Genomic DNA, 26,517 nt, shown 5'->3' with positions numbered 1-26,517 from the left:
TATAGAAATATTCATCTATTAAAGATCTTATTATATAATATCAATAGTAGTTTAGTAAAGTCTTTGTAACAAAACTTTTATTTAAAGTGATTAAAAATTTTTTAAGATGTTACAGATCTTTGTAGATAAAGACCGCCATTTGTGTGTAGTGTGTGTGAGTTTATGTAGAATATATAAGGTAATCTTAAAAAAGACTTAACAAAACCAGAAGGCTAAGAAAGAAAAAATAAATTCTATTAATGAGAAGCTATAGATTTGGATTTTAAGGCTGACTTTGGATTTTTAGGCCCAGTATTTGAAATTTGATTTGTTATGAACTAAGCTATGGCTGCAAAAATCGTAAATAGTATTAAGTATTTATTATTTTCAGCTAAACATACGAAAGTGATACGAACTCTTATAAAATCATCTTATCCTAATGGGTACAGAAACTTTGGACCTGATTTAGATATAATGATGATGCCTTTAAATAAGAAGTATGTGGACACGAGTAAAATAGAAGAACATATAAACTGCAATTCTAATACAGCTGAAGAACGTTTCTTAGCATCAATGAAATATATAGTACAATATATTCAGTGGGATATTAAGAAAGGTAGAAAGAATTATGTGCGATTTGGTGTATTATTATTAATTGAACTTATAAACAAATCTCAAAAGCACTGGATGAAGCCTAGTGAACTGTCTAATTACATTAAATTGATATGTGAAAATTGGTTAGATAAAAGAAATGACTTGGAAATATATGCAAAATGGCTGCTAAGATCTAATATTGCTAGGAATATTAATAACATATTTGGAAAAATTAATGAGAGCCAATACTATAAAATTCCTTTAAGTTGTTGCTCTTTAAACACAAAAATTATTCAAGATTTATGCAAATGTATAACTAGTTTTAGCAGTTGTATAAAGAAATTTCAAAGAGACTATGCAGAAACTTCTGCTATTCAACGAAAAAAAACTATAAATAAGGAAATTATGGATTTAAAGATTACATTAGATTGCATATTAATGGGTTTACTAGTAGAGACAGATGTGATTGATTCTTCCCCAGAAAAACTAGTAACAGAATATATCTTACCATCATTAGCTTCATTTGCAGAATCTGAATTCGTAGTGACATATGGAATGATATTTCATAAAGTAAAGTACTATCAAAAAAGCTGGAATTCAAATTCAGTAATTAAGGATAAAAAAGTTGAATTAATTGAAGATAACAACATTTTTTATCAAGGAGATACATTTAACTTCACAACTTTGATTGAAAATGTATATATAACATATTTAAAGATCATTGAAACCCTTAGTAAAACATCACTTAGAGAATATCAAGAAGACATAATTAATAATGTTGAAAATTCGGCATTATTAACAGAAGTGGAGTTCATAAATAATAGCTCTAAGCCATATAGTGATTCAGCAGTATTACCACCACTATTTAAAGATATAAATTTTAGTTTGCAATCCCAATTTTTCTTCCCATACATTTTAACTTCAGATATATGTATAAGTATTTGTAATGGAAATCCAGACTATGGAATGGACATTATTTCGTCTATTACGAATACAATAAAATATTACTCATCTCCAAAATTTTTATCTAATAATAATTCCTTAGAATCTAATCAAGATAATATATCTTTACTATATATTTGCCAGCCTTATTTCATTATGGATGAAGCAATAGCAGCTTTGGTTCAGCCTGGGGAAACTCCAGCAGCATTACTTAATTATACTACAATCCAATACTGTTATAGCTTATTACGTTCCTTACATCGTGTATTGTGTTGTTGTCCAAGAAGTTCGAATATCCCTAAAGTCATTTCTGTCTTATTATCCACTATTGATATTATACTTCCACTATATGATATAAATGGTATTCTCTGTATTAAGAATAAGTTAAATGGAAGTGTTGTTAAGGGTAAAAATAAAAACTCAAGCTCTGCTTTAAATAACACCTCTTCCGGCAAATCTGCGCTACTATTAAGAGGTGCTGTATTTCATGTTATACTAGACATTATGTGCATATTTAGTGAGACTTCACAAGTATTTAATGTAATACGTGTCCTTGTAAAATTAAGAGACTGGTGTGGATCTTGTCTTCTTGATTTAATAAGGAGGTGCCAGAGGTTATCTTTGACATCGGAAAGCTTAAATAATAGCAATAAAATGACAAATCTTTGTAAGAATACTACAAAAAATACCACTAAAGATGATCAATTAGACTTATTTTTTTCAAATATTGCTAATCCTTCATTTTGGAGTGATACTAAAATTCAGGAAATAGCTAATATTAATCGTAAATGGATATCTGGACAGAATAATCACTTTCACCAAAAGCAGAAAAATCTATCAAATATTGTCCCAAGAGCGGAACATTTACCAGAATTTCCTGTTACAGGTTCTTTACAACTAGAATTCTCTTTATCTACTCCTTCAAGTACAAATACGAACAGAAATAATAAGATTACTACGAAAGAAAAATTTGTAAATGAGGATAATAGACACAGAGAATGGAATAATTGTTTTCCACAGGGGTTAAGTAATGAAATGGATGAAAATAATTGTATTGATCGAAATGATTACAGTAATTATTATGATAATCAATATGATAGTGACTGTTCTGATGAGAAAAACAGCGATAATAGTATATACAAGTATTATAGCGATGATTCTGATGAGGAACAATGGATAGACGAGAAACTTATTGAACTTATCAAAAGAAGGCCTATTAGCTCAATCCTTAATGCAGAGCCACCTGCTAATGGTATTTTAAGAAGGTCAACATCTGAATATCCCCCTAATGGTTCTTCTAGATCGGGATTTACTACAATATGGACAAAGTATCACTCAGCTGCACCTAAAACATTTCCTTCAATGAAAAAAGTGTGCTTTGCTGAGATGATAGAAATATATTGAAAATATCATGCTTCATATTATAATCTATATATTTAAACAAAAAATTGATGACTTAAATCATTAATATTGAGATTTTGCATGTTTTTCTTAATGTTCGATACCCCGACACCAGTATTTAAAAAAACATCCCGTCTCCAATATTCATTCTACTGATTAGCGGTATCTGTATACTAGATCTTATACTATCAATATATTCACTATATTATAGTTAAATGTTTGCAGGTCAAGAAGATTTTTGGACATCAGAAGAAGATGAAGGGGATTACTCTTCTGTAGACTTGAACTCTTTGGATGATGAAGATGAAGATGCAAAAGACATTGCTTCGATGTTATGTGAGACAGTATTAAGTGAAGAAGACACTAAACTCACAATAAATATTGATAGATGTGATGATTTATCAACAGATCTACCCAAAGAAGTTCATGATATTGAACCAGATATATGTTTAAAAAAAGAACCCTCTAAAATGATTAGGAAGCGATGGAGCATTGAGGATACAAGTGATACTTCTAAATTTATTGAAATCATAGGTTATAATCCATATATTGACGATTCTGATTCTATTTGTAATATCGATCAGAGTAATATTATACTAAAGTATCCATTTAAACTTGATCATTTTCAAAAAAGAGCGATAATACGCATTCATCAAGGAGATCATGTACTTATAGCAGCCCATACTTCTGCGGGTAAAACCGCAATAGCAGAATATGCTATTGAGCTATCTAATAAAAATGGTAAAAAGACAATATATACGTCTCCTATAAAGGCTTTAAGTAGCCAGAAATATCGTGAATTTCAAAATAGATTTAGAAATTACCCATCTCATCCTACAATTACCCAAAGGAATCGAGTTGGAATTATTACAGGTGATATTAGTATGAATCCAGATGCACAATGTGTAATTATGACAACTGAGATACTTAGAACTATGTTGTACCGTAATGATCCATATATTGATCAATTGCAGACAGTTATATTTGATGAAGTCCATTATATCAATGACCTTGATCGTGGTGTAGTATGGGAAGAAGTCTTAATCCTTCTACCCCCTAGAATACAACTTGTACTTTTGTCAGCTACTATTCCAAATTATCTGGAATTTGCAAATTGGCTGGGTAGAATTAGACAAAATACAGTTTATTGTATTCGAACTCTACATCGTCCAGTACCTTTAAAACATTATTTGTACATCTATGAGAAGTGCTTTCTTATTATGGATAATAATAACAAATTCAATATTTCAGGATATAAGGAAATGTTAGATCATATAAAATCTGTTAAACAAAAGGGTAAAAATATTACAAGCCGACAGAATAAGGCTTTAATTAAAAAGCAAGGATTACCTAAAGAACAGGAAACAAAGCATCAAGAAAATACCTTTCCTCATAAAAATCAAGATGATGTAAATTCATTATCTTTATGTAATAATGCTACTAATAATAAGAAATTAGAAGATTCTCATGAATTAAATAATGAAATAGAGGGTGAAGTAATAGATAAAATTTCAATCATTGATAAAGATTCTTCAAACTCAGATAAAAACTCCAATATACTCATTAATAATAGTACTAATGCTAGTACTTCACTAAATATCCATTCTATATCAACTAACTCTTCTTACAGTACAGAAACAAAGTTTAAGACAGAAGTATATAGACTGCAAATTTTTCTTCGTTTACTAGAAAAGAATGACCAACTTCCTGTTATTATTTTTGGATTTTCACGAAGAAAGGTTGAACAACTTGCATCTTCAATACCAAATTTAGATTTTATTGCTAATCACAATGAAAAAAGTAATGTAGTCGTTTTTATTAAAGATTCTCTAGAAAAACTTAGGGATGAAGATAAGCAAATTCCTCAATTACTAAAATGTAGAGAATTAGCTTTAAGAGGGGTTGGAATCCACCATAGTGGAATGTTACCAATAGTTAAAGAGATGACTGAAATTTATTTTCAAGAGGACTTATTAAAGTACTTTTTGCTACTGAGACAGTATCAATGGGAATTAATTGCCCAACCAGATCTATTGTATTTACTAGTATTAACAAGTATGATGGTAGGAAATATAGATTATTACACTCATCAGAATATACTCAAATGGCTGGAAGAGCTGGTAGGCGAGGTATTGACACATTTGGAAATGTATTTATTTTCAATTCATCTTATGAAACTATTCCAGAATGTATTGATATTGTTAAGATGATGCTCAATACATATATACCAGTTCAAAGTCATTTTCGTCTTACTTACCAAATGTTATTGCAGCTATCATGTAGACATAGTGTTACAATTGAAGATATGATGGTAAAATCTTTTAAAGAAATGTTTAGAGCAATCCATTTCCCAATATTTCAGAAAAACTTAAAAAGAAAACTTAGAGAAAAAGAAGTAATTGAAAAACAAGTTCATGAACTTCTTTCAACTTCTTTCATTAAGGATATTCCCTCTGATATCCCCAATTTTAGCAGTGATCCAACTTTAACTTCTAGTTCATATTTGGCAAGTATTGAACAACTTGTTACAGTAATTGAGGATATGATCGAAATATCTTCAAAACTATATCCTAACCTCTTAAATACTTCAATAAATAAAAATACCGTTTTACAAAAAATATTTAATCCTGGAAGACTTGTATTACTAGATATGTACTCTATAGCTAAAACTCTACCATTATTTTGTATTATCCTAGATTATAATGATGGTAATTATAAGAACCAAAACATAACGCTTGATAAAACTAAATGTTCGATGGAAGGTATTCAAAAAGGTTCATTTAGAATTTTGTTACTTTCAGAGGAAGAAGTAAAGTTCCTAGATATTACAAATACCAAGGAGTATCAAAATTCTAATACTCTTATAAATAGTGAAATAACGGATACTAATCACTCTACATCTAACTTTGCAGGTGATTCAACTAAATATTATGATGTAGTTGAGCAAAGTATCGAGATGTATAAAGGTACAGAGAAAAAAAAACAGATACAAATTGTAGAAGAGTTAATTAATAATGATCGTAGAAATAAGCAAGTTAGCGGTAAAACTTTACCGCTTTGTGATTCTCAATACGTGACATCTAGTAGCATTAAAGTTATTCATAAAGGCATACTTGAGAGTGATATATTACCTGTCAATCCATTAAATTTGTCTAAAGGAAATGTAGAGACATGTAAAAACTCGTTTTCAAATCTAAGGTATTATTTAGTACTTGAGAATGTAGTTGCTGAGCACTTTTTGCTCATATTTGAAGAGGAGATCTCAAATATAAACTTTAGAAACATAAACCTGAAGGATATATCTGTTATACATCAGATTGCAATTAGTTGTAGAAATGAATTAGCCAAAAAAGTACAGGGGGATATTGTGGGTAATACATTCAAGAATTCTAGTACTACCAAACCAAGAAATAGAAATAAGCAAATAAAAGTTAACCTTAATGAATTTATTAGAAATAGTATTCAGAGTGAGGATAAGAAATCTATAGATGGTGAATATAGTGATCCCTTCCCTTCATTAAATACTAATATTCATGGAATATCTAAGAAAAACTCTAAGAGCAATATTATAGATAATTCCAATATTTCGACATATAATTATAATCAGTTAACTACCAACAATAATGAACAAATAAATATTAATAAATGGCCTAAATTGTTTATATATTCTAAACAATTAAAGTATATTGAGATGGAATTCTATGAATTATTACATAACCAATCATCACTATACAATAGTTATATATCTAACATATGTCATGAATATCCTATATTACATAAACATATTTATTATATACAAAGATTGAAAAATATTGACAGAGATATACAAATATATAAGCATTTCATGGATAATGAAAGTTTAGATGATTATGAAGAGATGAAATTAAAATTAAATTTACTAATTGAAAAGGGATTCCTAGATACAAATCACACTATCACTACAAAAGGACGTATTGCAACTGAAATACTAACATCAGACGAACTAACTCTTGTTGAAATATTACTTAGTGGAGTGCTACATAAACTAGATACAGCTGAAATAGCTGCTATTTTATCTTGTTTTGTTTTCCCAGAAAAATTAGATGATAATAACGGCAAAGATAGACCGTCTTTACCTACAGCTGAATTATTAAATGCTCATAATGAATTATTTAGTATTCATCGTGAATATGAAAATTTTCATTATAAATTTGGAATCAATCTAGATACTGAAAACTATTGGAGTTTATGTAATGATGGTCTTATGTTTATTGCATATAAATGGGCTAAACAAGAATCTCTAAAAGATATTATGGATATTATTAACTCAAGTGGTATAAATTTACATGAAGGAACAATAGTGAGAAGTATACTTCGACTTGATGAATTAATACGCAAACTATTACAAGCTGTTAATATAATGGGTGATAATATACTTAAAGATAAGCTTGAACAAGTACATAACGCTATTGCCCGTGATATTATATTTATGACCTCATTGTATTTATCAAAATAAAAATAATATATTTAAATAATTAAGTACTATTATCTTTTAGTTTTAATGTTAATAATGAGCTATTATAGCTTTTATTTATATTATTTATAATACAGTATATTGATATCTGATATTTCAGATATTTGTCTCTACTTTTTATATACTCCAATAATCTGTAGCAAATTCAAATGGATCGAGTATAGTTTCATCAATTAAATCAATATCATTGTAAATTAAGTCACTATTTCCAATTTCATCTTTCATTTCATCATTTAATTTATATGAGGATTTAAGTTTATCTATAATTTTCTTATATTCCTTACAATTACATTTACTATTATATATATTGACATCATCTACTTCATTATATTTTACATTATTTTCCTTGATTAAGTAGTCTCCAATATCTGATTTTGAAATCTCATTATTATCTATTATTATGTTCACTTTTTTAATACCTAAAATCTCCAAATCTTCATTAATATTTATTAGTAAATTATCACTTATCCTGCTTAATATATCAATTCTTGTCTCATTATTTGATGAGTTATATACTTCAGTATTTTCATATTCTATTTCAGTAAATTTAACAACTTCATTTCCATATAACAAAATTAGAATATCCAAGACTGTATAAATACCTCCTTTCATAATAGTATTATTAGATATGCATGTTGATGCATCATCTTCAAGATTATTAATAATAATTTCAATATTACCTAATTCCTTTAATAAAACTATTAATATATTGAAAATTTTTATATATATATATAAGTCATCAAAGTCACTTTCCTTATTGTATATTTCTTCAGATTTCCTTGTTTCATCCTTAATATTTAATTCTGAAATTAATTTAAAATATTCAATTTCACCATTCTGAATACATAATTTCTTGATATTTCTCAATTTAAATATAGAATAATTTGTTAATTCATATAATAAAATACGTACAAAAGCTTTACTAATATAGTTCATAGATATTTTGAATTGAAATGAATATTTTAATGTTTCTTTAAAATATAATATAACATCTAATATTTCACGTTGTATATCTAATACTCTTTTATATTTATTCTTATTAATATTTAATGAATCTTTTAAAAATTTACCAAACATAAATAATCCATATAAAATACTTATGAAATTATTATTATCATTATTACTCAAATTTATTATACTACCAAGAATGATAGAAATAATATCTAAATTTAGATCTATTGCATAATTATATATATTATTTTTATTTTCTATAGAAACTGTAGAATAAAATGATTTCATTATCTTGCTAATTAAATTCCATATATATTCATATATTTCTATTGTTGATACCCTACTATAAAATAATAAATGAATTAACATATTTAAGAACTTTACTCCAATTATATTATCATATTTTTTGCTAAAAATATACCATGGATATTCTATATTATTATTCAAATTATTATATGTATTATAAATATTATGAATAGATTGATTATTATCTTGATTTACATTAATATTAGTATTGGTGCTTAATGTATCAGAGCTTTTTTGATATTTCATCAAGCTTATAATACTATCATTATTTCTTAAATATGGATGTGTATTACCATAAAAACTTAATTCATTATTAATAAAACTATACTTATATATATTGAAAATATCACTATTTAATTGGTAATCGACCAAATATTCTTCATTTTGTGAATATATTTTATTATCATTTAATATATACAATAATGTATCATACCCAAGTAAATATTTCCAAAATAATATTTTAGTTTGCTTCTGATTATTATCAAAATTTTTATTTATATTTTGAATATTGAATATTAAGTCATTAATACTAACTAGTGTAATTTGTATCATGTTCATGATAATTTTTAATAAAGGAGGTACTTTATTATCACCTAAATTGCAAATTTTATTTTCTTCAGTTATTAATTTATTTATTATTCTATTAAGTCTATTAATTAAGTATAACAATAATAAATAATCCATTTCTATACATTTTACACTCTTTTCGCTTTGATTAACCAAACATTCATTATTTTGTAATTTAAAATAATAATCTAAATATATACCATTAACTCTTCTTATTCCATTAATTCTTGAACAATAATAAAATATCTTATATTTTTCAATCCAATCTTGAGAATCACTATTATTAAAAAAATTTTCTGTATCTTGTTCTTTTAAAGACATTATAATATTACTAATTATATCTTTTTTAATATATTGATTCCAAACAATTATTAAGTCTTCCTTTTCAGATATAAACCAGTTCAAAAACGTTTCTGGTGTATCACTAAATATTATATTATCAAATATTTTAGGTAATTCCTCATTAATAAATATATTGTAATATTCTATACTCTGACATAATTGTTTGATATTACTTTCAATATCATTATCTTCATAACATTCAATAAAACATCTTTTAATCTTATTATTAGATAAATTATATGTATTATTTTTTTTATAATCTACTATTTTGTATTTTTGTTTTTTAATCCAATGTTACTTCTTAATGGATATAATATAAATGTTAATAAATCATAATACTTTTTATTTATTAATATTATGCTTTTTAGTATATATATGAGTGATAATACTATTTCCTTACATTTGATAATATAATTGTCATCAAAAAAGTTTTGCTTAATATTTTTATTATTCAGGTATATTAATCTATCATACCAAAACAGTACAATTATAATAAATATAACCAAGTCTTTACCTATATCTTGGATATTATTATTTGTTTCAATAATATTTTTTGAAGAAATTTCATTTATTAATATTTTAAGTATTTTATTAATAATATTAATCACTTTATAGTTTATATTCCCATTATTATATTCATTATTCAAATCTTCAATAAATAAATCTTGTACTGATATAATCCATCTATAAAAGAAATATTTAGTAAAGTTTATTATGTCAATATTAATAGTCTTTTGTTCATTTATTAATATATTGATTAATATATCGTAAATATAATATGAGATATCTAATTTTGGGTTTAACAATATATTAGATACCTTAGGTTTATCAATTATATTAACAAAAACATTTAATTTTGGCATATAAGATAATAATGTTTCAATAATAATAATATCATTATTATCATTATTATCATTATTATCATTATTATCATTATTATTATAATTCATTAGTTTAAATAGTTTATATATACAATATATATAATCATGCAAATATTCTTCATGATTATTTTCTATATATAAAGTAGAATTCTGATTATATTCAGACAACTTCTTATCACTATCATAATTTAAATTTAATATATCTTTTTTACTTCTTAATTTTTTGCATATATTATAACATAATTTCCTTGGATTTGATATTTGAATTATTCTACACATATTGCGTACATTATATATACCATTGCAATTCATACACTTAATAATTCGATTGATATTATTATTATTGTTACAATAAGTAAAATAATGTATATATGTACCATATATATATATATCATCCTCAAATTTATATTGGCTATTAATAGTTGAGAATATTTTTGATTCTCTTAATATTTTCCCATATGTATTTTTATATGAATTTTCATTATCTTCAAAAATATTTAATATTTCATTAATTTTATGCCAAACATTACATTCAAAATCTGATGAATTATCTAATATTTTATTCAATATATATTTACTTTCTTTAATACACCAATTTATCAAATATAAATACATGTCTTCTGTCCATATTATATTATTTGATACTGTATTATTCATTATGAGTATATCTAAGAATACCTGCAAACTAATTCTATTTGAATAGTAATCATCTTTAATTTTTATATAACTTTCAGATTTTATCTTTTCAAATTCAGCTTTCCTACTCATTAATGTTAAAGAAGATTTTCCTTTTATTATCTCCAAATCATCTAAAAATAATCCATGGGAATTATATGATAATATATTACAAAGTGAAGGAGTTAATATTCCAGTATATATACAATAACACTCATATGTAATTTGATCATATTTAATATTGTATCTTTTAATCAACTCTAAAATATAAAGAGAGGGTATACCAAGTATTGATCCTAAAACTTCGGCTATTAAAAGATTTTTTTCATTAATAAAAATTTTTAATTTTTGTGGTATGTAGATTTAATTTCTTTTAAATTGCTAAGTAATATTGGTACTATACCATATGATATTGCCATATGTCTAAAACTTGACTTCAAAAAAAATATTTGTAAAAATCGAAGCATCAAACTCCATAATAATAATACTGAAATTTCATTTTCATTGTAATATTCAAATAGAATACATGATTTCTTTAATATATCTTGAAATAATACTTTTTGGTATTTTTCATTATTTTCTTCATCAAATATACAAAAAATATTCAATGCTTTATTATAATTGTAAAAATTGAGTATAATTAGAATATAAATTATATATATATTTGCGAATAAAACATTTATATTATCAATCTCATATTTTTCTTCGTTATCATAAATCCAATTTATAAATAAATAATATGGATTAATATAAATAAAATCTGATTTATGACTTTTTTTATTTTTTTCCTCAAAATATTCTTTATTAGAATATTTACTGGAAACCTTTTCTTTGTTTTTTTTTAATTCATACTTAAGTAATATTTTGATACATTGATGAAATATACTTTTACATATTGGAATTTCTGTATCTATATTATTACTAATCTTGTAAAATAAAATCAGATTTAGAACTTTAAAAATATTATAATATAATTGCCTTATTCTTTCATTGTCATTTTTATCATCTATGATTTTACTCAGTAAATAAAATCCCGATAGATGACTTGTATATAATGTGTTACAAACTTGAATATCTTTTATTTCAAATAAATCTCTATAGGACTTGTTACAATCATTACTAATATCTTTACATTCCATCTTAATACCACAATTAATAAAAAATGAAATTCCACATAATAATAGGGAATGTTGTAATTTGATGATATTTGTTAAATAATTAAATAAAATATTTTCTTCATTTATATCTTTGTTTTTAATATAAAGAGTAAAATAATAACTAAAGTGTCCATCTAATAAATTCCACATTTCCTTATATATAATACCATACTCATTTTTAATATTTTCTATATCATAATTTTTTGATATAAGATATTCAACAAATAATTGGGGTAAACCATCTGGTGATAAATGTATTATATCCATTAGTTTAATACATTGTTTGATAGAAACAGATTTCCATATTTCAAATATTTTATTCATTTCTAGATAATTATTATTGCTTTTATGGAATCTTTTCTGAATCTCTGGATAAATGTTTTGAATACAAAAATCAGTACTGAAGTTAGACATTTCAACTATATAATAACCATATATATATAATTCTTCATTCATGAGGGTTTTTTTATTGATAATATTAAGATTTTCTTTATATTCAATTATATTACATGGAAGTAATAAACAATGATCAGAATCCAATCTCAGAGAATATGGATGTATGATATTAGATATATGATTAAGAACATTTATACGATCTGTTATAGACCACTTAATAGTTGGGCAATGGATGTTGCAATTAATAACTTTATGAAATGATTTGATACAATAATTTTCATCTGTATTATCCATTAATAATAAATGTATCAGAGATAAAGGAATATATTTAGTTAGATAAAAAGTCCCTAAACCATATTTAATTACACAGTATTTATCCATTAATTTTGAATATTCCTGATCATATATATTCTCAATAATGTTAATTTCTTTATTATTTGATATTTGATATTCATGAGTGATTTGCTTTTTAGGACAATCAATTTTCCCACAGATACATTTATATTTTGAGCATACTGGAAAATGAATATAATTTAATTCGTCATATGTATCAATTACAATAGAATCAATGAATTTTAAACTAGTACTACCAAATTTATTTTTATTTAGGTATTCCACTTTTACTAAATTATTCAATACTTTAACATAATTCTTTAGTAAATATATTAATCCTTGTTCAATATTTACTATATCACATGATATATTATCTGAGTCGATATATATTTCTTCGTTATATACTGAAATACTTTTAAATCTTAAAAGAGCAAATAATAACATTTCAATTCCAAAATTATTGACAATATTGATAATAATAATTGGACTTTTATTTATTAGTTTGTCTATTATATTGATAATCCAGTACATGTGATAATATTGATATTCAGATACTGATGTTAATTTAACTAGTAACAATTTTATTAATTGAAAAATTAAGTCATTATTTGATATTAAATAAGATACCCATTCATCTGATATATTGATGCAATTATTTACTGTTATAAGCCAGTATAACAATGGACTATGTTTAATTGAGGAATTAAGTGTATTTCTAATGGATCCATCCATTTTTATATTATTTAAAATATTCTTATCTAAATATTCTAGAAAATTTGGATATTCTACTCGACCAGTATTCATTTCGGTAATATTATCATGGTTTATATAATTATTTGGAGTACTGCAAAATGGTGAAGATGAATTTGAGAAATCTGATGTATTTGTTAATGTAAAATTAGAAGATTGTAGAACACTATCTTGTCTAATTGGAAAATTAGGAACTGGAAGTTTATAATCATCCATATATTTCATATATTGATCATGATCACAATTTATGGAAGATGTCTTAGATGACATAGAATTTAGTAAATAAATACCTTTACTTTGGGTAAGAATATTAAATGGAGGATATAATAAAAATATTTCAATATTTCGACTTTTTATATAATCATCACTATTACGTATAAAAAAATTCTTATTTCCAAGATCTTTCTGATGTGAATATATTATTAATTTCAAATTTATTAGCTCTGGTCTATCTACAGTTAATTTACGTGATTTATTCATATAATATTCATAATATGCCTCACTTATATATAATTTATATAAAACTTCATTAAGTTCACTATCTTCTGTATCATTGTCTGACACTTTAATAGAATTATAAATACTTGTTTGCTTACTAAATGAATAACATATTTGAAGTTCAGCTATATGATGAATTATTAATTGAATTCCTCCTAAGCTTAAAAAATGGTTTCTTGCCTTTTTATTTAGACTCAACATTAAATGAATTACATATATTATCTGACATTCTTCATATTTAATATCAATATCATAACTTTTAGTAGGACTTATCATTGACATCATGTATGGTAAATGAGCTACAATTTGCTCTTCAGTTATAAATTCACAAAAATTGATAATTAAACATATATAATTACATAATAAATATGTTTTAATAGCTGGATTATTTTCAATAGTAATCCTTTGGTATATTGATTCAAAGATATATCTGATTTTCTGTGTTGTTTCAATACATTGAATATATGGTAATTTACTCTTATTAAGTGCCTTTTGAAGCCTTTCGTCTAACACTATATTATCATTATATCCTCCTGTAGTATTCTCTAAATCTACTAAAATTTCCCATTCTCCAAATTGACTACTAATATAACTGTCCCCTATCCCTACTTTTTTATCTTCAGTATATTCTTTTTTTGATTTATTTATTTGATTCACCTTTATTGTTTCATTACAAAAATATACTTTCTTAATTTCCATCAAATTACCTAAGATATAATTTATTTTATTTTTAATTATATTTTCAATAACTTTAACAGCATTATTTTTATCTTTATGTCTCACAAATTTTACACTTAATTGAGAATAATCTTGTTCATAAAAATCCAATTTTATGGGTAATACAGTATTTGGATTAATTGTACCTATTTCACTTGACTTTGATATATTACAACCATACATATAACCAATAAAGTGACATTTTTTTTTGTAAACTTCATTACAAATAATAAAAAAATCACTATTATCTTCTTTATTACTTTTTTGTGAAAATATTCCTATGTATTTTTTTAAATAAAATAATGTTGGTAGAAGTAACCTTACATAAACTGAATCAGCTATCTTTAGTTCTTTAGAAATTGATGGGATGGATGGGTAGAAATTATTGATATTCCAAATATATGATAAATTATTATATGTTTCTATCCTCTCATATTCATTTACAAGGCAATATTGTATGTCTTTTTTTACATTTTCATTCCATATTAAATCTATTTGATCATCATAATTGTTGTAACACAAATCCCAGAATATATACCATACAAAATCTGGATAATAACTTGTTTTATACTTTTTATTATTAGTACTAAAAAATAATTCTTCATAAAATATCTTACTACCATTACAATATTTAACTTTATCATTAGGATTAGAAACTTCAGAACTAATTTGCTTATTAATAGTCTGTAATTTTGATATACTATAATTTAATAGTAAATTCAAGTAATCTTTAATATTACATAAATTCCAGCCTTCATTTGTTGTGCAAACTTCATTAAAACTATCTAATCTAGAAGTTTCTGAACAATATCCAGATTTATTAACTAGATTAGCATTTAAATATATACTTTCTATATATCTTGATATTTTATTTTGATATTTAAATTCTTTTATTGGTTCTATATAGGAATTAGTTGTATACCAGTTACATTGAATTGGTAGCCATAGTAATTTATTGGAATCTTTTACATTCCCATTAGTTACACTGGAAAATCTTAAATTTTTAAGTATACTAGTAAATTTGACAGGAAATATTCTGTATAAAAAATTCATAATTTGACTGTCATGCTGACATAGTATTGATATTATTTGAGTATTCAATATCCACTTATCTAATAGCTTAGTATCAACACTATTAATCTCCTCATCAATCAATATTTTATTGCTGAGTGGAGTAAACAATGCAGCAAAAAACAAGAGAATCATGCCATTTTTCTTAATTTCACCTAATATGAACTTAATCTGTTCTTCTTTAGAATATAATATTATAGAACGAAGAATTAAAGAGGCTGGAATACTGAGATTATCATATTCACATAGTGAAAGACCAAAAAGCTTGTTTATATAAGGTCCATTAACAATATCCAGGCAATACTCTAATAGCCCTTGACTAGTAATATAGCGATCATAGTGAAGTATAGTTGCAAATAACTCTAATATATACGATGTAAACAAAATAATAGTATCTTTATTTAGTTTTGAGGCAATTTTTAAATGGCTGAAGTTATGTGATAATATATATGGTTCTGTAATTGAAGTACTTTTTAGAACTGGATGAGTATCCATTGATACTGTCCAAAGTAATTTGAGTTCTGACACTTTAATTAGTGTATATCTTAGTTTTAAGCAGTATATACTTATATCTCCAGCTACTTTATATGTTATTAACTGTAGTATGTAATAAGCAATACTACATCGGATATTCAGTGATATTTTGTTATTTATGGCCAGACATACAAGATCCCCAATAATACTGGGATTATTTATACATATACTACTATATAAATATTCAGAAGATAAAATAAAATCTAGACCATTAATAATTAACTTTATGTTATTTTCCAAAGATGTTACACTTTCATTATCTATAGTATCTTTTCTCAATTCAGAAAAGGTCCAATGAAGAAAAGTAGCAAATATATCAGAAAATTTTAAACTCATTTTGTGATTAATATCCTCAGAGTTTAATTTATAATTCTTAATAATTTCTTCAACAAACTTTTTATGGTCATCCATATTATATTTAGTATCAGAACTCCGAATTGAAAAATATTCCAAAAAATCACCAATTTTTTTTTTTAAGGAGCAATTCCAATAGTTATAGCTTTGATTTATTAGTAAACTTTCGTTATATTTATTAAGCTTTGAGGATTCCATATTTACACAAGTTTAACTATCAAATGCTACAAATTAGTACAATATTCAACTGTATGGCGCCTATTGGCCACATGTATTATTGCATGTAATAATGCATGACAAACAGTCCAGTATTTAGAATCTTGATTTCCTATATATATTAACATATAAATCTATAGAGAGTGTAATAAATTTTATATTAATTTGCTTTTATATATAATAAAATAAATTCATTTTTGAGATATCTTTCTTTTTAAAGATGGACATATCAGAAACTAGTAAATGTAATCATGTTGATGTTAAGACATTAGCAGCTACTGAATGGCTAAAGTTACAAAAAATTAACTATATAGACTCTACTGGAAAATCTAAAACATGGGATAGAGTTATTAGAACTAGTAATAAAGATAAAGGGGTTGACGCTGTTTGTGTATTAGCCTATATAAAATTTAAGCAGAGCATAGAGATATTAGTTGTGAAGCAATATAGACCTCCAGTAAACTCTTTTACACTGGAGTTACCTGCTGGATTAATTGATAAGGGTGAATCAATACATGAAGCTGCACTAAGAGAGCTTAAAGAAGAGACTGGATATATAGGTGAAGTTACTTCAATTTCTCCTATGGTTTCTATGTCTCCTGGTTTATCTAATGAATCTGTAAAAATAGTAACTGTAGAAATCGACTTAAATAATCCATTAAATGTACACCCAAAGCAAGATACTAATGATTACAAACAAATTAGTGTTATTAGAGTTCCCATAAATAATCTAAAGTTAGTACTTGATGAATATTCAAAAGAAAAAAATTGCATAATCCATATAGGCTTATACTCTATAGCCCTTGGATTAAATTTAGCTTCTATTTAATTTTAGTAAAAGCTAAGTTAGGTATTCAGTACAAATTATGAGCTACTAAAAGTGTAAAATTAAATTAAACAAATTATCATCATGACATCTGTCTCATTAGACTAATATTAAATTAGAGTCATTAAAATAGTAATAAATTACTTAAGGAAACTGAGTTTCTATAGAAATTAAACACATTGATGTATTTCCAGTAGAGACTGCAAGTTAATGTTTCATGTGGTTTGAATTATTTTGTTTCGCATGCTTAATAGATTTAGTATTGGAAGACTGGGGAGGTCTCCATCTTTCAATAGATACTTCAACTCCCCCCAAATAAAGGTTATTCATCAATAATGTTTTGCAAGATAGCTCCGAGTCTAATTCTAGTATTCCCCAGTGTTTATTATTCATTCTAGCTCTCTCAATATCAATAATATAGCCTCCACCATGGATTTTCAGTTGATTTTGTACAGCTTCTCTAATTTGGGAATCAGTGATACTTTGGGGAATAGAATGCACAAATATTTTGCGTCTATTTATTGTATCTTTAGAAGCCCTGCTTTCACTGTTCACTCCTTCAATATTATTACTTGAATCTGGTAGTTTATTATCATGAGCAGGGATAACATAGCCCTTTACCTTAGTACTTGGATTCATAAGACCACCCATCAATTTTCCAGCATAACTGGTAGAGACATATTTTGACTTTGATTTATTTTCATTCACATCACCTGAATTAAGGGTGTCGCCATTCATATTTGCTACTTCAGTTTGGGAAGATGGGGGTTCTATTAATTCATGTACTACAGCTTTTTTGGGTTCAAGATTGTCAGAGATACAAACTTGATTATTTGAAGAGACTTCTACCTTAGAAGTAGTTACCGTTTCATGATCTACTTGTTGATCAGTAGTATTAGAAGAGGTATCAGGCATATGACTATCTACTCCATGCTTAGACAAAATCTTATCTGGTAATAAAGGTAGATCAGAGTCTAGAAATAGTAGACAATCATTTCTGACAAAATACCACCTTGGACGGATTTCAGTTAGTAGAAAATTTTGAACAAAACCTCTTCCTACACCTTCTGAATCGCCAATGTACATCCTGCCTTTGGTTGTAATACAAAATGAGTTACAAATAGATCTAGAACATTCTAAAACCTCAACATAGGTTGTACAGTCATTCAAATTCAATAAATTTATAGCCGAGCGGATTTTTTCCTTAGTCTCAGCTCTCAAAACAGAAGGTAAGCGAGTCTTATTTCCAAGAAGAACATCAGGCCTATATCCAGCCCATATTAAACTTCCAGAGTCGTGGTAAAGTTCATATAATGTAGTAGGATCTTTCTTAAGACGGCTATAATATTCAGTTACAAAAAAGTCTGCGATCTTTGAAGCACTACAAATCCCAATATCCCTCTGTGTATTGGACGATTCCGCCATATTATAAAACCTCCTATAAATAAAAAGTATGAATAAATACCAGTAAAATAATAAAGTTTGTAATATTAGTATACAAGGGGGGAAAAGTACGGGTATAATTTTCAAATATATTAACCCCTCTTTAAAACGCCTTTAGACGAGAAACCGCTTTCAGCGGGTTTGAGTAAATAGAAAGCTAAGTATTAGTTTATTAAGATGTGAATTAGTTTTTATATAACCTTATAAACCTTTTTAATGGCCAAATAGTGTGTGTTACAACTCCTTTAATAATTCCAAGAGGAATAACTCCAAAAGACCTGCTATCTTCAAAAGTAGAACCATTGTGATCTTCCACCCTATAATATTAAATATATACAAATTCACTGATTAAACTAAATTATTAAATACTCAATAAAACTCACCAGCAATGACCTTTCGGCACAATAATTGATAGTCCTGAGTTTAAATGAACAATATCATTTGATAATGCTATAATGGGCTTTACCAATAATTCATAATGTAGTTTCGTGTCATTAATAGTTGGGGAGTAAAAAGCTACTAAGTCGCCTTTTCTAAAGTTTTTCCTATTTGAAGATATAAAGTAAATGTCTCGATTTACAATCTGAGATAAACTTAGTATAAATCTGTCAAGTAATAATTTAGATTTATTGAGTGAAACTGAAGCATTATCTTCACATAATCCCGGTTTTATTGAAGATGAATTAGCCTAAAAGTTTGCATTGTCTCATACAAATTTCATATAATTTATGTTACATTATAAGATAACATACAAAACTTAAAAATCCCATATAATCACGAAACATAATAGCCAGTGGTATATTTAGAATGAGTCTTGAGAAGTTCTTCATCTAATTTATGAAAAGACATTTAAATGTCACTTTTATTTCCATAGTATATAATAAAGAGGAACTGCACAGATGTCGTTGTTCATTTATGTTAGTATCTGAGAATTATATTTAGGTAAGCGGAGGCGGGATACTTAGCCATTTTGTGTTGTGAAAATTTGTATATATTCTACCAAATATGAGAATTGCAGATTTCCTGCTGTAAATAATATAACTGTAAATATAGCTGAGTAGGTATAGTTATCAAGCGATTTTTTAAGTAATAATGCTGCTAATGTCTATTTGGTCAATACCTTTTTGAAAAGCAGTGAAAATTCACATAAGTGAGACCTTTCTAACTAGTTATTTAAGGTTATATAGTAATAGCTTGATGTGATCTAAAATTAACTTCGGCTGATAAAGATAATAGAAAATGAACAAAAATAGGATATAGTGCAGCCAAGGCGCACTAATACCGGCACTGCATGCGTCTTTGTGGAAAAATTCTAAAAAAATTTGAGAGAAAAGGAAACTAGGCACTAATTTGTTTTTGTTAATTTTAGGCAAATGTGCAACCTATTTAAACGATTTTTAAGTTTTATTGAAGGTCCTACTGATATTTTACTTTGAATATTAGAAAATGGGGGATCTAGTTGGTAGCCCAACTCCAGGAGTTTCAGATTCCATTAAAAAACACATTGGAAAAGAGTCAATAGGGGAATATTCAGGTGATTTATTTGGTGGCCATACTTTTTCTAGAGCTGCATGTACACTAGACCACTACTTTATCATTGGAAAATACAAGAATAAGCCTCAATTATATGCCTGGGGAGAAAATACAAACAATGTTCTTGGGTTTGGTATTGATACAGATAAAGTTGATTTACCAACAAGAGTTCCCTTTTTTTCTATTTATGATGTATTTCAAGTAAGTTGTGGCTATCTACATACCGCTGTATTGATAAAATCAATAACAGAAAGTGGAGGAAAGGTTTATACTATGGGATTAGGCAATAGAGGAAGGCTTGGATACACGAGATCTGACACAGAATTTGGATTAGAAGAGGAATATCTTGATAAAAATGAGTCATGGTACTCTATAAGCCCATGCATAGTAAAGTTCCCATCAAATACTAAGATAAGTCGAATTTGTTGTGGTGCTAATCATACACTTGCATTGTCTGATAATGGTCATTTATATTCATGGGGAGTTGGTCAATTTGGTTGTCTTGGGACTGGAAGTACTGAAGATGTATTTTTTCCTACAAAGATTGAAATATCTAATAATTCACTAAAAGTGCAGCATATTGCTGCTGGTTCCAGGCATTCTTTATGTTGTACTGAAAATGGTAATCTATTTGCTTGGGGAAGCAATGCAAATGGAAGATTGGGGATTGGAGGTGTAAATGGTATTAAACTTAAGCCAACAATTGTACAATCTATGCTACCTTATCATGTATGCTTTGTTGTCACGGGAGAAGCACATAGTGGCTGTATTGATAGAATGGGAATAGTATTTACATGGGGAAATGGTAGTAATGGTCAATTAGGTCATGGTTTGCAATTGGACTGTCCTATCCCTAGGAAAGTTCATGGAATAAGTTCTATTCCTTTCGTTCAATTAGCATTTGGTGCATTTATATCAATGGGATTAACACAGTCGGGAGATGTATATATTTGGGGATCTAAACAACATGAAATATTTTCAACACCTACAAAAGTAAAATCATTTAAATCTGCAATATGTCATATTGCATGTGGCCCTTATATTTCATTTGCAATAGACGTCAGATCAATAGCTTACTCATGGAATAATAGAATAATTGCTCAATCTATTAAAAATAGAGATGTATCAAATATTGAGGAAGAACTTGTTTTAAAAAGAATGAACAATCCAAATCCAGTAGTATTACCATTTTTTCAGGGTAGTAGTTTTGTGGATGATGCTATTTTTCTGATGGGATTTTGTTTAGTGGATTCTAACGGTAATAAGATGAACTACACAGCAAAAGAACTAGGTGGAGTATATTGTACTAGAAGAATATATGGACCTAATAACGATTCTTCTGGTTTAGGGTCACTAATTTATAAATCACTACCTCCAAATACTGTCAGACAAATAGCATGTGGAGAAGCGCATAATATACTGTTAACATATGGGGGTTGTGTATATACATGGGGTGATAATAGTTATGGACAACTTGGAATAGGATCTTTACATAGGGATTTAGGTGAAACTTCAAATAAGAACAAAACGTTTGTTTCTGAGCCTAATGAAGTAAAATTCTCTGGTCCTATACGTAGAGTAGCGTGTGGATATTGGCATACACTATGCTGTGATTATAGTGGAAACTGTTTTACTTGGGGTCGTGGTGATTATGGACAATTAGGTACTGGTGCAATATGTAATATGTATGAACCTGTAGGAATTATATCATTAAATAATGTAATTGATGTATATGGAGGGGAATCATATAGTGCTTGTATTATAGCTACAGGTATTACAATATCTAAAGATTTGGATACAATAAACTCAGGTGATTTATGGATATGGGGTAATGGAGATTTTGGGAAGTTGGGATTAGGCGATGATGTTAATGGAAAGTGCATAGCTGCTCCACGGTACTTGAATTTGGGATATCCAATTGTCAAAGTTTCCTTAGGTACTGTACATACCCTTGCATTAACTGCAAATGGCAACTTGATAACATGGGGTGCAGGATATTATGGGCGTCTAGGTGTTGGCACAACAAATAATCATAATAGACCTATTATAATTAAGTTTCCTATTGGTGATGTAAGGATATCCGATATTGCCGTTGGTACAGATCATTCAATGGCAGTATCAGTAGACGGTGACTTGTGGATATGGGGGAAGGCTAGTGTAGTTTTAAATGAAACAGATGTTTTACAACCTCATATATTTGCAAAACTTGAATCTGCAACAGGTGTTCCAAAGGTATATTCAGTATATGCTCATGCTGACATATCTTATGCAATAACTAATACAGGTGAATTGTGGACATGGGGTCCAGAAAGTCTGGATACCCAAAAAAAGAGGAAAATGAAGAAAAAAGATAAGGACTACTCACATACGGGAAGAACTGAACTAGTTTTACTTCCTGGATCTGTTGCAGGAGTCTCTGGTGGCAGCTGTCATAGTATGTGCTTGCTAGTAACTGGTGAAGTATTATCGTGGGGAAGTACAGAATCAGGTAGATTGGGTCAAAATACTACAAAATCACAAAGTTATGTTTCTTTTCCAACCATGGTAATACCGAGATGGAATATTCCTAACTCCAACCTTGATATATCTAAAAGTTTAGCTGCTAGTTATGGTGCTGATGAAAATACCATCAAAAATATGTTCAATATAAATGAAGAAGTAACAACTATTGAAGATCTCGAAAAATTCATGGACTCTTTAGATATTAGTATCACAAAATATACTAGGGGTAATGTTTCATTTGAATATATACAGAAACTCCTACAAAAAGAGGATCCAAGGTCAAAAACTGAATCTATTCAACTATTGGAAGAGGATCTAATTGCATTATTTGCATCTCACTTAACATATTTTGCTAAAATGAAACAGAAAGAGGAAAGATTACAATATTTAACATTCTTGGCAGAGGTTCAGCTTCGTAGGCTTATTTTGGTAATTTTGAAACTAACTGATCAATCTATTAAGAGCAATACTTTCAACAACTATGGAAATAACAATGATGTGCTACTAAATCATTCAGTCTTACGTTACATGAATTTACTAGAATATATTATATCTATTATACGCCTTCAACCACTATATATTATAAATATTTTACTCCAATGCGAAATAGGAGAGGAATTTCGTTCAATAATTAATTTAATATATGGAATTTACCCTATAAATTTATCATCTTCATCAATCTTTTCATCTTCTAATTTTAATGGCTTATTTGATACATCTTTAATGTTAGAAGTAATTGGAGAAGCTTTGTGTAAGAGAGAATTACAAATGATAGAAAGTACTGTATACGCATTTTTTCCAGAAAATTCAAGATTCTTATACTTTTTCAGCTCAGTAGTACTACGTGGACAAGAATTACGTAGCATTATAAAATATCTATTAGATATTGGAACTCCATCATCACTAGTTGCACTATTAAAAAACATGCCTCCAGAAATATTACTATGTTTAGACTCTAAGTGTTTAGCTCAATATTTAGGTTTATCTCTCCATGATGAAACTTTACCTAGACTTTATGCAGATATGATAAAATTCGTTAATTTGGCCCTTACGACAGGTATGGCAGATAATATTAATCAAAAAATGATTTTTCCGAAGATTATGGAAAGATTGTTATATAAAGTGTGGAAATTAATATGTAGTATGGATATTCCAAACTATAATCCTTTGTATGATAAAAAGCAACAGAAGGACTTATCTGTACAGCAGCCACTACTACGTTTAATCTTATATGGAGTCATTATACCAATTCTAGAACAATGTAATGTATATTGCACTTACTATTACATTCCTGTTATATCTGATCTGAGAGTATACTCTTGTATTCAAACCATTGCTAATGCATTAAAATTCTATTTAAATGGCACTATTCAAACTATGCAGCCATCAAATGGTTTTCTTTGGATAAATATTATTGCAAGTGCATGTAATATAATAACAATGAAATTAGCTGAAATGGTAAACTCACAAAGAGATGATACAGACCTATCACTTACATACATGGCATACAATACGCAATATACTTTGAAATCAGGTTATTATAATATTGTTTTAAACCTCGCTGATGTAATGATACTTGTCAATTGTATACAAAAATACAAGTACTTTTTGCAACTAAATATTGTTGATCCTTTAATATGTTCAATTGAATATATTGAAAAGAGGGATCATTTGTCAGTGCCTTTTTTTACAAAAGAGTATATAGACTTAGTCAAAAGTAAAAATTCACTTGGAAACAATGCTGAGGGTGGAGTATATATTACTATAAAACTCAATCCAAGATGGATAGCTAATAACAACGATAGAGGTTCAAATAGTTATACTAATTATACTATTATTGACAAGATGAATAATAAGCTTAATCAAGATTTTAAAGATCAAGTTGAAGAAGTTAATGAAGAAGAAAATTATATGGCTAGCCTTGATGATTCAATGATGTTTTGCCCTATAACAAAGGTTGGGGTATCTCAATCCTTATTACCACGCTACGAAGCAAACAAGAGATCAGCAAATGGAATAGCAGAGTATGGTTTATTTATTAGATATTCTGAGATACCAGATAGAAGAAGATTAATTGAGGAGGGATTATACATCTGTCCAACTATAACAGCTGGGAGTATATATGAACTTTTAGAATCGTTTGATGAATATATTGATCAGTATAAAAGGAAAGAGAGCGATTCATATGAATATCAACAACTATCAAAATTATTGGAGGTTAAAAGAGTAACTGATGACTTACAAAGTACTTATCGTGATTCTATATTACCATTACTTAAATGGATATCCTCAGACATGTATAGAAGACTCAAACATCGTGCATATTTAGAACATTTAATGGATATCCAAATAAAACTTATGGATAAACAAGTTCTTTATGAAAATGAACTGCAAGAATGGGAAGATAAAATTGAGCAATCTGTAGTTGACATGACTATATGGGGTTATACTGATCCATCTATTATAAAATTACTGAGGAAATATAATAAATCTAATTCAGTAATGGATAAACTGAAGAATACTTTACTCCAAAGAATTTGGAATAGTAACAATCAGACAGAGAAACCAAGTTATATTGGAGGCAACAATGAAGAACAAGTTATATATACTGAAATAGTTAAAAATAGTATTTCATTACCCTCATTGTGGTTAAAAATGGGAATCTTAATTTCTTCGGGTATTATTTTGGTCAACACGGAGAACTACTTTCTTAAAATGTGGTTTAATCCACACAAGTTTTATAATAATAAGATAAGTATTAATAACTGGAATATATGTCTTACATGTACTCCAACACTTGGAATAGAGTGTATAGTGACAGTTAGTCAAGTTCAAGATATGATTAAAGAATATGTTGATCAAAGGACAATATGTAAGTTCTACATATCACCAAGAGATATATCATATGCTAAACTATCCAATATTTCATATACTAAGATTTATGCAAATGGTTTGATTGAAATAAACTTACCAAATTTGGTCAATTTCATATATTTTAAAATCTAACTCCATAAATTAAAAAAATTATTTCTTAAA

At 27.0% G+C, this 26,517-nt stretch overlaps 7 protein-coding genes across 7 annotated transcripts, besides 30 other annotated features; 4 read left to right on the top strand and 3 right to left on the bottom strand.

Annotated features, from left to right (window-relative positions):
• Positions 1–324: 324 nt before the first annotated feature.
• Positions 325–2,919, top strand: CMU_038500 (uncharacterized protein; the record flags this gene model as incomplete). The annotated part of the gene is made up of 1 exon (XM_002139096.1): positions 325–2,919. One exon carries the CDS (start codon positions 325–327, stop codon positions 2,917–2,919), a length of 2,595 nt encoding a protein of 864 aa, XP_002139132.1.
• Positions 2,920–3,131: 212 nt separating this feature from the next.
• CMU_038490 (DEAD/DEAH box helicase family protein) lies at positions 3,132–7,411 on the top strand (the record flags this gene model as incomplete). The annotated part of the gene is made up of 2 exons (XM_002139095.1): positions 3,132–4,894; positions 4,984–7,411. The coding sequence occupies 2 exons, from the start codon at positions 3,132–3,134 to the stop codon at positions 7,409–7,411; spliced, it is 4,191 nt and encodes a 1,396-aa protein (XP_002139131.1).
• Positions 7,397–7,434: a sequence feature (AT_rich).
• Positions 7,435–7,480: 46 nt separating this feature from the next.
• Positions 7,481–7,503: a sequence feature (AT_rich).
• A 43-nt stretch (positions 7,504–7,546) lies between these two features.
• On the bottom strand, positions 7,547–11,244 carry CMU_038480 (uncharacterized protein; the record flags this gene model as incomplete). Its single annotated transcript, XM_002139094.1, has 2 exons — positions 7,547–9,855; positions 9,996–11,244. 2 exons carry the CDS (start codon positions 11,242–11,244, stop codon positions 7,547–7,549), a joined length of 3,558 nt encoding a protein of 1,185 aa, XP_002139130.1.
• Positions 8,118–8,164: a sequence feature (AT_rich).
• Positions 8,295–8,336: a sequence feature (AT_rich).
• Positions 8,452–8,498: a sequence feature (AT_rich).
• Positions 8,612–8,637: a sequence feature (AT_rich).
• Positions 8,815–8,896: a microsatellite.
• Positions 9,076–9,103: a sequence feature (AT_rich).
• Positions 9,161–9,205: a sequence feature (AT_rich).
• Positions 9,307–9,366: a sequence feature (AT_rich).
• Positions 9,416–9,452: a sequence feature (AT_rich).
• Positions 9,573–9,609: a sequence feature (AT_rich).
• Positions 9,808–9,855: a sequence feature (AT_rich).
• Positions 9,904–9,954: a sequence feature (AT_rich).
• Positions 10,121–10,200: a sequence feature (AT_rich).
• Positions 10,488–10,542: a microsatellite.
• Positions 10,660–10,687: a sequence feature (AT_rich).
• Positions 10,966–10,994: a sequence feature (AT_rich).
• A 216-nt stretch (positions 11,245–11,460) lies between the features above and the next one.
• Positions 11,461–11,501: a sequence feature (AT_rich).
• CMU_038470 (uncharacterized protein) lies at positions 11,493–17,159 on the bottom strand (the record flags this gene model as incomplete). Its single annotated transcript, XM_002139093.1, has 1 exon — positions 11,493–17,159. One exon carries the CDS (start codon positions 17,157–17,159, stop codon positions 11,493–11,495), a length of 5,667 nt encoding a protein of 1,888 aa, XP_002139129.1.
• Positions 11,763–11,817: a sequence feature (AT_rich).
• Positions 11,873–11,911: a sequence feature (AT_rich).
• Positions 12,105–12,127: a sequence feature (AT_rich).
• Positions 12,362–12,415: a sequence feature (AT_rich).
• Positions 13,768–13,790: a sequence feature (AT_rich).
• Positions 14,291–14,311: a sequence feature (AT_rich).
• Positions 14,615–14,664: a sequence feature (AT_rich).
• Positions 14,998–15,028: a sequence feature (AT_rich).
• Positions 15,286–15,306: a sequence feature (AT_rich).
• A 164-nt stretch (positions 17,160–17,323) lies between the features above and the next one.
• Positions 17,324–17,369: a sequence feature (AT_rich).
• Positions 17,370–17,397: 28 nt separating this feature from the next.
• Positions 17,398–18,006, top strand: CMU_038460 (hydrolase, NUDIX family protein; the record flags this gene model as incomplete). Its single annotated transcript, XM_002139092.1, has 1 exon — positions 17,398–18,006. One exon carries the CDS (start codon positions 17,398–17,400, stop codon positions 18,004–18,006), a length of 609 nt encoding a protein of 202 aa, XP_002139128.1.
• Positions 18,007–18,210: 204 nt separating this feature from the next.
• On the bottom strand, positions 18,211–19,428 carry CMU_038450 (nuclear transport factor 2 domain-containing protein; the record flags this gene model as incomplete). Its single annotated transcript, XM_002139091.1, has 1 exon — positions 18,211–19,428. The coding sequence occupies one exon, from the start codon at positions 19,426–19,428 to the stop codon at positions 18,211–18,213; it is 1,218 nt and encodes a 405-aa protein (XP_002139127.1).
• A 1,464-nt stretch (positions 19,429–20,892) lies between these two features.
• CMU_038440 (regulator of chromosome condensation family protein) lies at positions 20,893–26,487 on the top strand (the record flags this gene model as incomplete). The annotated part of the gene is made up of 1 exon (XM_002139090.1): positions 20,893–26,487. The coding sequence occupies one exon, from the start codon at positions 20,893–20,895 to the stop codon at positions 26,485–26,487; it is 5,595 nt and encodes a 1,864-aa protein (XP_002139126.1).
• A 4-nt stretch (positions 26,488–26,491) lies between these two features.
• Positions 26,492–26,517: part of a sequence feature (AT_rich) that runs on past the window's edge.

This window comes from Cryptosporidium muris, genomic scaffold (genome assembly GCF_000006515.1).
Source record: "Cryptosporidium muris RN66 scf_1106632373453 genomic scaffold, whole genome shotgun sequence".
Classification (NCBI taxonomy): Eukaryota; Apicomplexa; class Conoidasida; order Eucoccidiorida; family Cryptosporidiidae; genus Cryptosporidium; species Cryptosporidium muris.
Note: the sequence above shows the minus strand (reverse complement) of the source record. Positions and strands in the feature narration are given on the sequence as shown.